Here is a 12,016-nt window from a genome sequence, read left to right as displayed (position 1 = left end):
GGCAGCTCCCACCTCAGATGTATTATTGCTTCCCATTGGCTCTCCAATCTTGGGAGCTGCCCACTATCCTTATTCGATGGTGAGCATGTGCTCTGGCCATTAATTAGCCTGCCACTGAAAAATCACATCAGGGATCTACTTTTGACATGGTAGAGAGTCAGGAATCTGGATGTTTTCCCAATGTTGCCTTCCCAGCCCAGGTCTAATGGCAGATAAAATAGTAAACAAGCAATGGGGAGGCATTTAAAAAGAGATAGGTGCAGTCTAAACACATTACTATGATTCAGATAGGTAGGTCATCTAAAAAAATGCTTATGATAAATCTCAGGTTCATAATACAAAGAGAATCAAGCAGACTACAAAAACTGTAGAGGAGAACCAAGAAAGGAAATTAGGGGGGGAAAAGAGAGTATATGAGAAAAGATTGACAAGTAACCTAAAAGGGAGCATTAAGTTCTTTTATAAAATCTCAAGCGTAAAATCATAGTCAAAATAAGGGTGGAGTTGATTAGGAACCAAAAAGGAAACCTAGTGGAGACTGAGAGTGTGACTGAGGTACAAACAAGTATTTTGTATTCTTTTGTGAAGACAGAAGCAATGTTGCCAATGTCACAGTAAAGGAGGACGGAGTAGAGAAATTGGATAGGATAAAAATAAATAAAAAGGTGGTACTTAAAAGGTTGGCAGCGCTCGAAGTACAAAAGCTAAGTGGTCCTTAGGGAATACATCCCAGATTGCTGAGGAAAGTACGCATGGATTAGATTTGAGATGTGATATCCTTGGAAGATATGTTATAAGACTCTTGATTACAAGTTGCACTTTTAAATCTGTGCACTGCTGAAATCTGCTCGAGATATAATGAAAGGCCTGTAGGATTGTGTGACAACGACATAGGTGATCAGTAAGTGTGGAACAGGTAACACTTTGTGGTATATAATCTTGTACTGTTCAACTGCCTTGCTGGCTTCCTTAAATACACCATCTTTTTCTGCATTTATTTTCAGATCCTGCAGTTAGTGTACACATAATATTAAAGAATTAAAGAAAAAGTGTACACAGTATTGAACCTGGTGATCACAACCTACTAATTATGGTGCACTGTTGTCCTTGGAGGAGGTTGTTCTGCTGTGTCAAACAGAATAAGTCTCCTCGGTCAACAGCACTCCACTTCACCAGCCATGGAAAAGGAGGTCACGTGCTTTATTGTCCCTCATTTGCACACACACACACACACACACACACACACCAGTTTGTGCCTCCACATTGAGTTTCCTTCCATTTGATTTCCTTCCTTTCATCATAGTAAATCCTGTTAAAGGCATTTTCAACCTTTCTAAGAACTGTAAAAGAAAATGTTAGCTTCTCTGTGGCCTCAGCTGTAACCAGCCGCATCCCTTTAAATTCGAATTAAGCATGATTTTATGGTACCTTTCCCTCTTCCAATTAGGCTTACTTCTTGCACAAGGCCAATGTTGCTCAGGTAGCTTAAAAAAAGTCATTTGAATTGACCCCACCAAATTATGGATAATCAGCTCACTATGAAGTTGACCAAGGCTTACATTACCAGTTAAATATTTAAGCCTAAAATGAGCTGCAAAATAAATCCTGGTATGTACTAAGTTTACTAGTGAGCACTTGTATGTCCCATATATGTATGTATGTATTTGTGTGTATGTTTGGCTAAATTAACACTGGTGACAACTCTTTTTGGAGATGAATAAGGAAATACTGTAAATGTTTGGAGGTGTTTATGACATGCTTGTGCTGGTAAAACTTTGTTTATTAGTTTGTTGCCTATTTCTGTCTTGTAGGTCCTTCTGAAAAGAAACAGCCTGTTCCCACTAATCCACCTGCATCTGAGAACAGCAGCACAAACCACAGCATTAGTAGCACCCAAAGTACCCCATGTTCTACCAGCAGCGTTGCATAGCCATCATCTATAATGCTTTCGACAACACTGACTTAAAATACTTTGTTATATTTTTGCAAAATGCTCCTGAGTAACCTCTGACGAATTCAACGGTAAAACATCTTTGAAAATGACCAATTTAATAGCTGCAAAGAAAACCTAGTAGTTGTTACTGAATTTTAAAAAAATACTATTGGTAGCATTACAGTATACCATCAGCAACTCCAACAACAGCACTGCCAACTAATAATTACCAGGCATCTAGGGAATAATGACTGACTACAATTTAGTACAGTAATCCATTCAGAATGTTCAAGTGATGTCTTAAACCACAAGGGTCAAAGTCTGAGTGATTTATTGCTATCGTTTGAACATAAGGCCTTAATAAGCCATGAATATTCAGGTATTTGTGTATTTTTAATATTTAAGTATTGTTTAAATATTTGTGAGGATTTAATAAGTTTTTTGCTCTCTTTCTCACAGGAGAGATTATTCATGGTGATGTACACTATAGGGGTGTACTTTGTCATCGATGATGTCATATAGTTTATTCTCCCCTATATAAATGCAACCATAACCAGTCTTATCCCTTTAAATTTCAGCTAAGCATGATTTTTAGCCAAAGCAAGAAATTGAATATTTATGACATAGGGGGTGATTCCACAATCTTATGCCACATCAGGCAGTTGCAATCAACAGGAGTACAGGTCAGAGAATTGAGCTGCATTTTTGTAGCCTACATCTTTGTTCCATGCCGCATTTGAGTACAATTCCCTGCTATAGGAGTAAAACACTCCTATAGTTATCACAATTTTATTAAGGTATAATCTGCATTTAACTAATGGGAAATTCTGCACCCTGCATGTATTAAATTGCAATATCACTGGTAGCAACATTCTTTTTTTAAAAAGGGAAAATTGAAGATCATGATGGGCCAAGTAAATAAAAGGAAAGAGTTAGCTTGTGAAGGAATATTCTCTAAATTAGGTATGTTGCAGGGAATTAAAAAAAGGTAAACCAGCTTTACAGGTTTTTAATTGTGTTTTTTTATGTAAAAGCAAAATCATGGATACAGTTTTTGACTGCATAATTAAACTAAAACTACCAGGAATGCCATTAAATATCATCAGAATCATGATCTTATGAGCTCACATGAGCCATAAAACAAAGACCCGACTGAGCACTATATCTATGCGGCCTTAGAGATGATTGTTAAAGTGATCACAGTTCAAAGTGTTGCGTTTGCCAGGATTTAAATGCAAATCCAGCAGCTATTTGTGTGAATTCACTGCCAGCCAATGAAAGAGAACATTAATGTCTAATGACAATTGTCTATTCAGTTGAGCCCTATTTCAACCTAATTTCCAAATCATTACTATTTGGGGAAAAAACCACTTTATACCAGCCACAAGAAGGTGCTATATGAATGCATGTGTTTGGTAATTTACTTGGCCAGAGTGCAGAAAATACAATTACACTAAAATTATCTTTTAAAAGAGGAAGAAAGGGATATTAAAGGACTACTGTAGGAGAAGCCAAGACTCAATCACCTGTGTGTTTGCTGAATTATTTTGGTTCCCAGTTCAGCAATTCCTTGATTTTAAAATTCTCAGCCTTGTGTTCAAATTTCTTCATGATCTCACTCCTCCTTGTCGCTGCAACCTCTTCTGACTCTACAACCCTCTCAAAATTTTGCATCCCTCCACCTTTGAATTTTTCTTGATTTCCCACTTGCCTTTCCCCACCATTATAGGCTCTATCTTTTTGCTGTTCAGATCATCCAGAATTCTCTCCTTTAAAATCTCTCCCAATCCCTTTAAGACACTCCTTAAAGCCTACATCTTTGACTAAGTTTTTTGTCATCTGTCCTATTGTCTCCTCCTTTGGCTCCGTGTCAATTTTTGTCTGATTACACTTCTTTGAAGTGCCTTGATACATTTTACTACATTGAAGGTGCTGCACAAATGCATGTTGTTGTAGAGGGACTCTGACTAGACTGAAGTTGGTATCCACTAGAGCCTCCATATGAGTACAGATGAAAACCTGGAATAGATATGCCTCCTGCTTCATCCAGTTAATTCCTACAAGATCCCCTCTTGGGCTATGCAGACATTTTTACCTCACTTGACAGCACCTACCATCATATACCATCATAGAGTGTGCAATATCCCCGAGTGAGTTTAACAACACAATGTAATCTGCAGAAAGGATTGTTGCAGTATTCTCAGAAGTGCCTAAAACAGGCGCTCAAGCATCAATATTACAATACCAATACCATTTGAAACTGATGCAGAGGGAGACACTCTGTTTAAAAATAATGGTTTTTCACCTTCCCCCTGCTGTTCTCTCCTCTACTGGCAGCCCTTTCCTGACTGATAGCACCCAAAATTCCAATCTGATCCCGTCCAGCGCACTTATATTCAGATGAGCTGACCTTGTTTATTCAGGCCTCTCCTACACCAATCAAGACATTAAATAAGATGAATGGCAGCGCATCATTTGGAGGCTGAAAAGTATTTCTCCAGCTCATTATCTCACTAGGGGAGCTATGCATTAAGACAAGCAAATTTTTCAAAGAAAAATATTTTGCCTTTTGAGATCATTCTTAAATATATATATAGGATCATGTTTAGAAGACTGTGCAAGCAGCATATATTGGATCATATTAAATTACGACATACGGTTTAACTTTGACAGAATCAAGGAGCTGCATTAAAACTTTAAAATTAAGGCCTTTTAATCCGATGTCACGAAGCACCTTATAGTTATCAGTGTAAACTGACATTGAGCTCAGTGCATCCAACTGGTTAACACATCATACCACATTAGCAAACAACCAGTAAAGTCACAATAAGTTTTCAGTTCTTTTTAAGTTAGGAAAATAAAACACACACTTCCAAGGTTTAAAAGGATAGATTAATTCAAGAGGCTATCAGATCTCATCAAGCTTGGGGAAGAAAAAATAAGTTGGATACAGAAATTATATAAATGTACTATTATGATGGTTGGATATGAATAGTATTTAATTCCATTTACAAATTACGTGGAATGATGTTAGTGAAGACACAAAAAGATTGGCTAGAGAATATATATATCAGGGTGACATAAAAGAGGTCAGAATAACAAAAACTTAAGGAAAAAAATGATTTTGTAAGCAAACAAATCATATCCAAAAGGCCAGCTTCATTTTATAAATTCTATTTTATACTCATCCAGAAGGATGTGGTGGAGTTCAGAATTACACCTAAAAATTTCAGTCACATCTGCTGCCCTTCAAGACATTGGTCACATTCTTTTCAGTTGATAACTAGTGCTATTGGATGTCACCACTGTAACCTAAAAGGAATCAATGTTGTTTGTCTCAACTAATTATGGTAGAGAGATCCACATTCTTACTACTCTTTAAGTGAAGAAGGTTCTCCTGAATTCCCTTTGGATTTGCAGTGACAATCTCATTTTTTTTATGACCCCACAAGTGAATACGTCTACCCTATCAAATCACTTCATAATTTTAAAGCAATAGGTGCTCCACATTGCTATGGAACAAACAGCAGTTATGTGTATCCAGAGGACATCCTGGTAGAAAGGAGGCTCTTGAGTTTCCCAAAATTTTTTGTGTATGTTGTTTATTTCTTTGCTTTTAGAATATCTCTTTCTTATATCACCTTTTATCATTCAAAATACACCTGGTCGTTTTAGCTAAGTTTATGTTGCTGGTAACTATTATTTGCACTTTTTGAAGTGTAAATTATATTTCCACAAGTAAAAGGGCAAAATGAGATCACAAAGCAACTTCAGATGATCCTTTATGGTTGTGCAAAAACTCCTTACTAACATTTGTGTACTTAAAGGAAAAGCCTTATTAAATCAATTCCATTTTATAATTTCATTTTGACAGTTTTGAAAGGGGATAGCATTATATTTGTGCCTTTGCAAAAGTTGAGATTTGTGTGCCTTTTTTCTAATAAGAGTCTTTAAGTCAATTTTATTGATTTTTTTAAAACCAAAATATCTTTTTTTGCTTTTTTGACCCAGATGTGTATACAAATGTGTGTAAGGAATAGTAACTGTTATCCCATCATCTGAAGCATTTTTGGTAGTACAGAACTTGAGTATTGCTTAAAGAAAGACATATTTAAGCTTTTTGTCTTGCACTCATCAGGACACTCGTAATACCAATATAAGGGGGGAAACAACAATTTATACTGTATGTGTAAAGAGTGCTGATTGTATGGCAAATGGCGTTGCCATGGAGAATGCACCACTGATGGTGACTGACAGTTAACTGCCAAGCATTGTTTGAAATTTAAACCAGGCAGCCTGATTGGTCAAGGCATTGCCCTGAGGAATGAGTCAGCGACTGGCTGTCACCTATTTTGTTTAGCTGAAACAGGCACGATGTATATACATTCAAACAATCCTTGGCAGTTAACTGTCGGTCACCATCAGTGGTGTATTCTCCATGGCAACACCACTTGCCAACCAATCAGTACTCTCTACACATACAGTACAAATTGTTGTCTTCCCCTTATTTTGGTATTCTTGAGTGTCCTGATGAGTGCAAGACGAAAAGCTTAGAAGTGGCTCTTGTTTCAGCAATACTGAAGCATTTCTATTAAGATACTTTTAATTTGCATAGTAACTTGATATCAACAGAATGGATTAAAAATTTGAGGATCGAGTGAAGCATGTACTTTTTAACCGAAACGTGTTGACCCTACAGAGTCTCCAGTTGCCAGATTATTCATTCAAGCTGTAGCACTACTGGCTGAAAAATTCTAAGTATTCTGTTTATATAAACTGTTTTGTTTTATAGAAGCTCTAATTCTATTTCTGTATGTATTTTCTGAAGTTACAAATGATTTAATGTCTTCGAAGAAGACAGAGACAATTATTGACCTGTATCAGTCTTGTATAAGAGATATGTATATTGTTATTCTGTCAGTATTATAAAGTTTGTTAACTGTTCTGGGAACATGAACAACTCAGAATCATGTAAACTTAACAAAATCCTATTAAATCATGTAAACCATTATTACAACATTGAAAAATAGAACTGAATAGAAAGGTTTGCTGAGGATTAAATAGTCTCATTAAAGTGCACCAGAAAATCAGCCTAGGACTCAGACTTGAGCAAGTTTATTGCTTGTAATGTGAATTGTGGTAGTAGAAAATTAATGGTTATACTTTTTGCCATTTCCAAAGTAAGTCCTCTGTCATAAGGTTGACAGAACCACCATGCCTAGCACCATTAATGGACATGTTCAATAATATTGTATAAGATTATGACGACAATATGTTTAAGAACTCCTCAATAAGACATTAACTCATTTAATAGAATCTAAAAATTATTCTTTAACATGTGCTCTAGAATTTTAAAAAAATATTTAACCAATAATCATACAAAATTGAATAATACCAATTAACACTACATGCAGAGTTGAGAACATTGGTGATGACTAAAAGAGTTCAGGGACTCTGCCTATTGGAAGAAAGGGAAAGAAAAAATAGTAAGTGTAAGTTGTCTCCAGACACCTATTAAGAACTATGGCATTCAGTCTTACAGTAAAACTGGCTAAGTAGTAGGAGCACAACACCTGTTCCCAGGGCTTAGCTAATACGCCAATAAGGGGAGGGGAAGGAATAGAGAAAGAAAACTGAGAACATCTTAAACAATAAATGACTAACTGTTAATCTACTGTAGAAATCTCAACTAAAAAAATTACTTTAAAAATTCACAATGGAATTGATACTCATTTTTATGAGCCTACCAACATGCAGAGAAGAGCAGATAACAGATCTGTTAACTGTATTACTGCTCATGTAAAACCTGACTCAATTTCTCAACCAGCTTGTTCAACAAAGGTTGAACCCTAAGGCTCAACATTTTAATGACTACAGTTGACCTGTGAATGACTTTCAAAATAATAATTTATTTTGAAAGTCATTCACAAATGCCACACAACTTCTCAAATCTTCCATTGTATACTTTTTGTCAATGGTTGTGAATTCAGCATCTTATATCAGGTGGTCAACCATAAATGTTAAAAGTACATAAGGACATGGCATAGTTTTATTCACAGGATGGCATGACAGCAGGAGACATTGTATAGTAAAATATGCAAGTTAAGGATTTCCAGTATGTGTTCTATCAATATATCTTGGGACCTATGTTTAGAACGTTTAAACACAAGAGTGAATCCTGTCAACCAATGCGTGATTTATTTTTCATAAACCACCCATCTCTTGCCTGTATTCCAATTTACAATGTCATTTAGTAGTTTGAAGTGTAATTTTCTAGCACTTGAGGTGAATTTTCTTTTCTCCTGTGACAGTGACATCTTCCATGGACCAAAGTATGAATGAGGAGCAGGAGTAGGCCACTGAGCCCCTTGAGCCTGCTCCCCCGTTCAATAAGATCATGGCTGATCTGATTGTAACCTCAACCCCACACTCCTGCCTACCCGTAATAACCTTTTGCCCCCTTGTTAACCAAGAATCTATCCAGCTCTGCCTTAATATTCAAAGGCTCACAATCCTCAGAAAAAAATTCTCATCTCTGTGTTAAATGAGCAATCCCTTATTTTTGAAATGACTCCTAGTTCTAGATTCTCCCACAAGAGGAAACATCCTCTCCACATCCACCCTATCATGACCCCTCAGGATCATAAAGGTTTCAATCAAGTTGGCTCTTACTCTTCTGAATTCCATTGGATACAAGCCTAACTTGTCCAACCTTTCCTCATAAGACAATCTGCCCATTCCTGGTATTAATCTAGTAAACCTTGTCTGAACTGCTTCTAATACATTTACATTTTGCCTTAAGGAGATCAGTACTGTACACAATACTCCAGGTGTGGTCTTACCAGCTCCCTGTACAACTGAAGCATAATCTGCCTACTTTTGTAGTCAATTCCTCTCACAAATTATTAGCTTTCCTAGTTACTTGCTGTACCTGCATACAAGCCTTTTGTGATTCATGCATTAAGACACCCAAATCTCTTTTTATGGTCAAAATGGACCACCAATCTTAGGTTTGGTAGGGGAAGGGCATCTTGATGTGGAAGTAAACAATTACTATAGCACAGTATAGCACATCCAGTTGAAGCTGAATTAAATTTTTAAATTGCTTTGGCTAAGGCAAGCAATTGCTTTGAAATCAATTTCCTGAACAAGGGGTTTGATGTTGCTCCCAAAGTCCAGCATTGCTGAACTACCAATAGCGAATATTATGCAAGATGATATATTTTTATTAGCATGGAGCAGTATGTCATCACTCTTACAGGTGAATCTGGGGTCTGGGAAACTCATACGGAGCCTGCCAAATAATTCCCCAGCACTTTCCCTCCACTACAGCTCCCCCCACCATTCCTATAAGCATCAAAAAATGGACAATAATGGGGAGGAACAACTTGTATTTATTTAGTAAAACATTCCAAGGCATTTCAAAAATGACACACAGTCATATAAGGAGAGATGACCAAACTCGGTCAAACAGATAGGTTTTAAGGCACATCTTAAAGGGTGAAAGTAAGATTTAGGTAAGGAATTCAAGAGCTTAGGCTATTGAAGGCACAGTCATGAATGGTGCAGCAATTAATATTGGGAATGCATGAGAGGCCAGAGCTGATACTGAAACAATTAGGCAATGTTAGAATGCAGATATCCTGTGGAGTATTGTAGGGATTAGGGGTTTATAGAGATATGAATGGGCAAGGCCGTGGAGGGATTTGAAAATATGGATGAGAACTTTAAAAATCTAAAGTGTTGCTCAACCAGTGCAGATCATCAAACATGGGGATGATGAGTTGGAACTGGACTTAGTACAAGTTAGGAAACGGACAACAGAGTTTCAAATGTGCTTAAGTTTATGCAGGGTTGAAGATGGGTGGCAGGCCAGGAATATGTTTGAATACAAAAACAGAATTACCTGGAAAAACTCAGCAGGTCTGGCAGCATCGGCGGAGAAGAAAAGAGTTGACGTTTCGAGTCCTCATGACCCTTCGACAGAACTGCGTTTGAATAGTTAAGTCAAAGGCATTGAGGAGGATTTCAATAGCTGATGTGCTGAGGCAAGGGAAGACTCAGGTGTTATTAGGGAGGTAGCAGTAGTGATGGCACAGATATGTGGTTGGAACCTCTAAGTGGGTCAAATGCAACACCAAGGTTGCAAACAATCTAGTTCAGTCTCAAAGCAGTTGCCAGGGAGAGGGATAGAGTTTGTGGTGGGGACTGAAGACAATGAAGTTTTCACAAAGACTGGCAAGTCATCCTGGAAGAGGCAGACGAGACTCCTACAAATGCCAGGCAAAAAGCCATCCAGGAATGTAACCTGAATGCTACCATCTTCTGCTATACTGCGTTTTTCTACCTTCTTGCGCTGCTGCTGCTTGTCCATAAGAATGGCAGAGAGAGATATACCAGAAGAATGCTATACCTTGTCTAGAGTTGTTTATGTTCGGGTGGTGGTGTGCATGAGGGTTAAGTGCAAGTCTCAGACTAAAACTGAAAAATATCTGGCAAAGTTAGAAATCAGCATGCAAAGCTCTCAAACTCTACATTTCTACCCTGAATCAGGTGACTAAGGGAGCAGTTGTGTCTGTTTTATATAGGCGCACCCTTTCCAGGGTGCAGTAGTGACATAAAAGAAGCAAATTATTAATTACAGCACTGTTAGGTGAGTGGCACAGCTATGCAGATGAGAGATCATGAGCTAAGGGGAGGCGTTTGTATGGTTGCCAAAAAGATTGAGGAAACAGCATCAGTGAGACAATGCACAAAATGGGTGTGTTTGCAATTTTTCAAATGCAAAAATGGTGTTAAACAGTGAGTGCTGAAGATAGCAAGGAAACCCAGGACCACAGCAGTTCATTAATTTTAGGGTATTCTTGTGGTATTAAACGAAGATCCGCTCAACTCAAAAGCTATGTACTGATTTGCATTAAAGCCACCTGGGGAAAAGAAATTTGGTCCTTTAATGCACATTTCACAAACAGTGCAGTAAAACAACTTACAGCAAAATCATAAAAACTTTGCATTGAATTAATTAGAATTACTTTTTCAGTCATCATTTATTTTGAAATCATTCAAACCAATTACATTACAAGCACCATTTCAAGTTATCAATCTGATAATGCATTAAACTTGTTGATTCGTTTGGATCAACTGTCAGTAGAAACTCGAGTTATTACTTACAAAGTAAAAATGCAAAAATAAATGTCTTTTTAAAAACTCAGAGCAGAAATTAATTTTCTGAATAAATTCTTGATGTCACTGCTCTAAATTTAAAATGAAAGAAACGCACAAGAAATTGGAAGGAAACAGACACTCCTGCCTGTGAGATCCTTGGAGGAAAATTATCAGTCTTAATTGACATTTCATATTTTTTAAAAAGGAAATGCTTACAAGCATTTAAAATTATTCCTTCTTTCCCACCACCAGCCCCTATTCTTGCATGTTAATCATTCAAACTGCTCCTTTGATCCACCCAGAGTAGAAATTTTGTATGAGCTTTTTGGTGGCATCACTCAAAAATCCTGTTCCAGTGATATGAATTGAGGTCAGTGAAAATATCTGCTTAAAAGGTTGTTTCTATATCAGCAAATTTTGAAGTATAAAAACAACAAAGCAGAGAAACAGCCAGGTGTGGAAATTTGGGATAGTGCTGCTGTTCTGGAAATATGAGATTGCTTTTTTAGTCCCCATTAACAGGTTTTCCGTTGGTTAATGATTTGTCATGGCAATTAACAATTACACTATGTTTTGTGATGATCACGGCATAAAATCAAGGTAACAGAGCAACAGATCCACATAAGTACTTGTGAATCAGCTTCACACAAATGACCAAATCGATTGTTCACATTTAATACATGCAAAAATGCTGCTGGAATTCCAAGTATATTTCCAGGTTGTAAATAGTTCATGTTACATGTGAGAAAAAGAATTAATGGTTTATCTTCCAAAAAAAGGTTCATGTATAATCTGGTTATAACAGACTACATTTTCCTTGTAATCAGTGCATGTTATAGGGAAAAATTATGCCAACGCAGCTTGTGGTTGGTTAATCAGATTCTACACACAGTGAAAACATGGGGATTGTGGGTTTTT

The 12,016-nt window shown here is 37.0% G+C and overlaps 2 protein-coding genes across 5 annotated transcripts in view; one reads left to right on the top strand and one right to left on the bottom strand.

Annotated features, from left to right (window-relative positions):
• LOC121281088 (transforming growth factor beta receptor type 3-like) overlaps positions 1-4,990 on the top strand; it is a 163,882-nt gene extending 158,892 nt beyond the window's left edge. For all 4 annotated transcript variants that reach the window (XM_041193745.1, XM_041193747.1, XM_041193744.1 and 1 more), the window contains one exon: positions 1,812-4,990. In XM_041193745.1, the coding sequence (XP_041049679.1) occupies positions 1,812-1,930 (119 nt within the window). In that variant the 3' untranslated portion in view covers positions 1,931-4,990. The remainder of the gene's footprint in view (positions 1-1,811) is intronic.
• A 2,011-nt stretch (positions 4,991-7,001) lies between these two features.
• The window catches only part of fpgs (folylpolyglutamate synthase), a 52,430-nt gene continuing 47,415 nt past the window's right edge, over positions 7,002-12,016 (bottom strand). Inside the window, exon 18 of the transcript XR_005943810.1 lies at positions 7,002-7,391. The gene's annotated coding sequence lies outside the window, so the exon portion shown is untranslated. The remainder of the gene's footprint in view (positions 7,392-12,016) is intronic.

The sequence above is a fragment of the Carcharodon carcharias genome, chromosome 8, assembly GCF_017639515.1.
Source record: "Carcharodon carcharias isolate sCarCar2 chromosome 8, sCarCar2.pri, whole genome shotgun sequence".
NCBI classification, from domain to species: Eukaryota; Metazoa; Chordata; class Chondrichthyes; order Lamniformes; family Lamnidae; genus Carcharodon; species Carcharodon carcharias.
The sequence above is the reverse complement of the archived record's forward strand: the minus strand, read 5'-3'. Positions and strand labels throughout refer to the sequence as shown.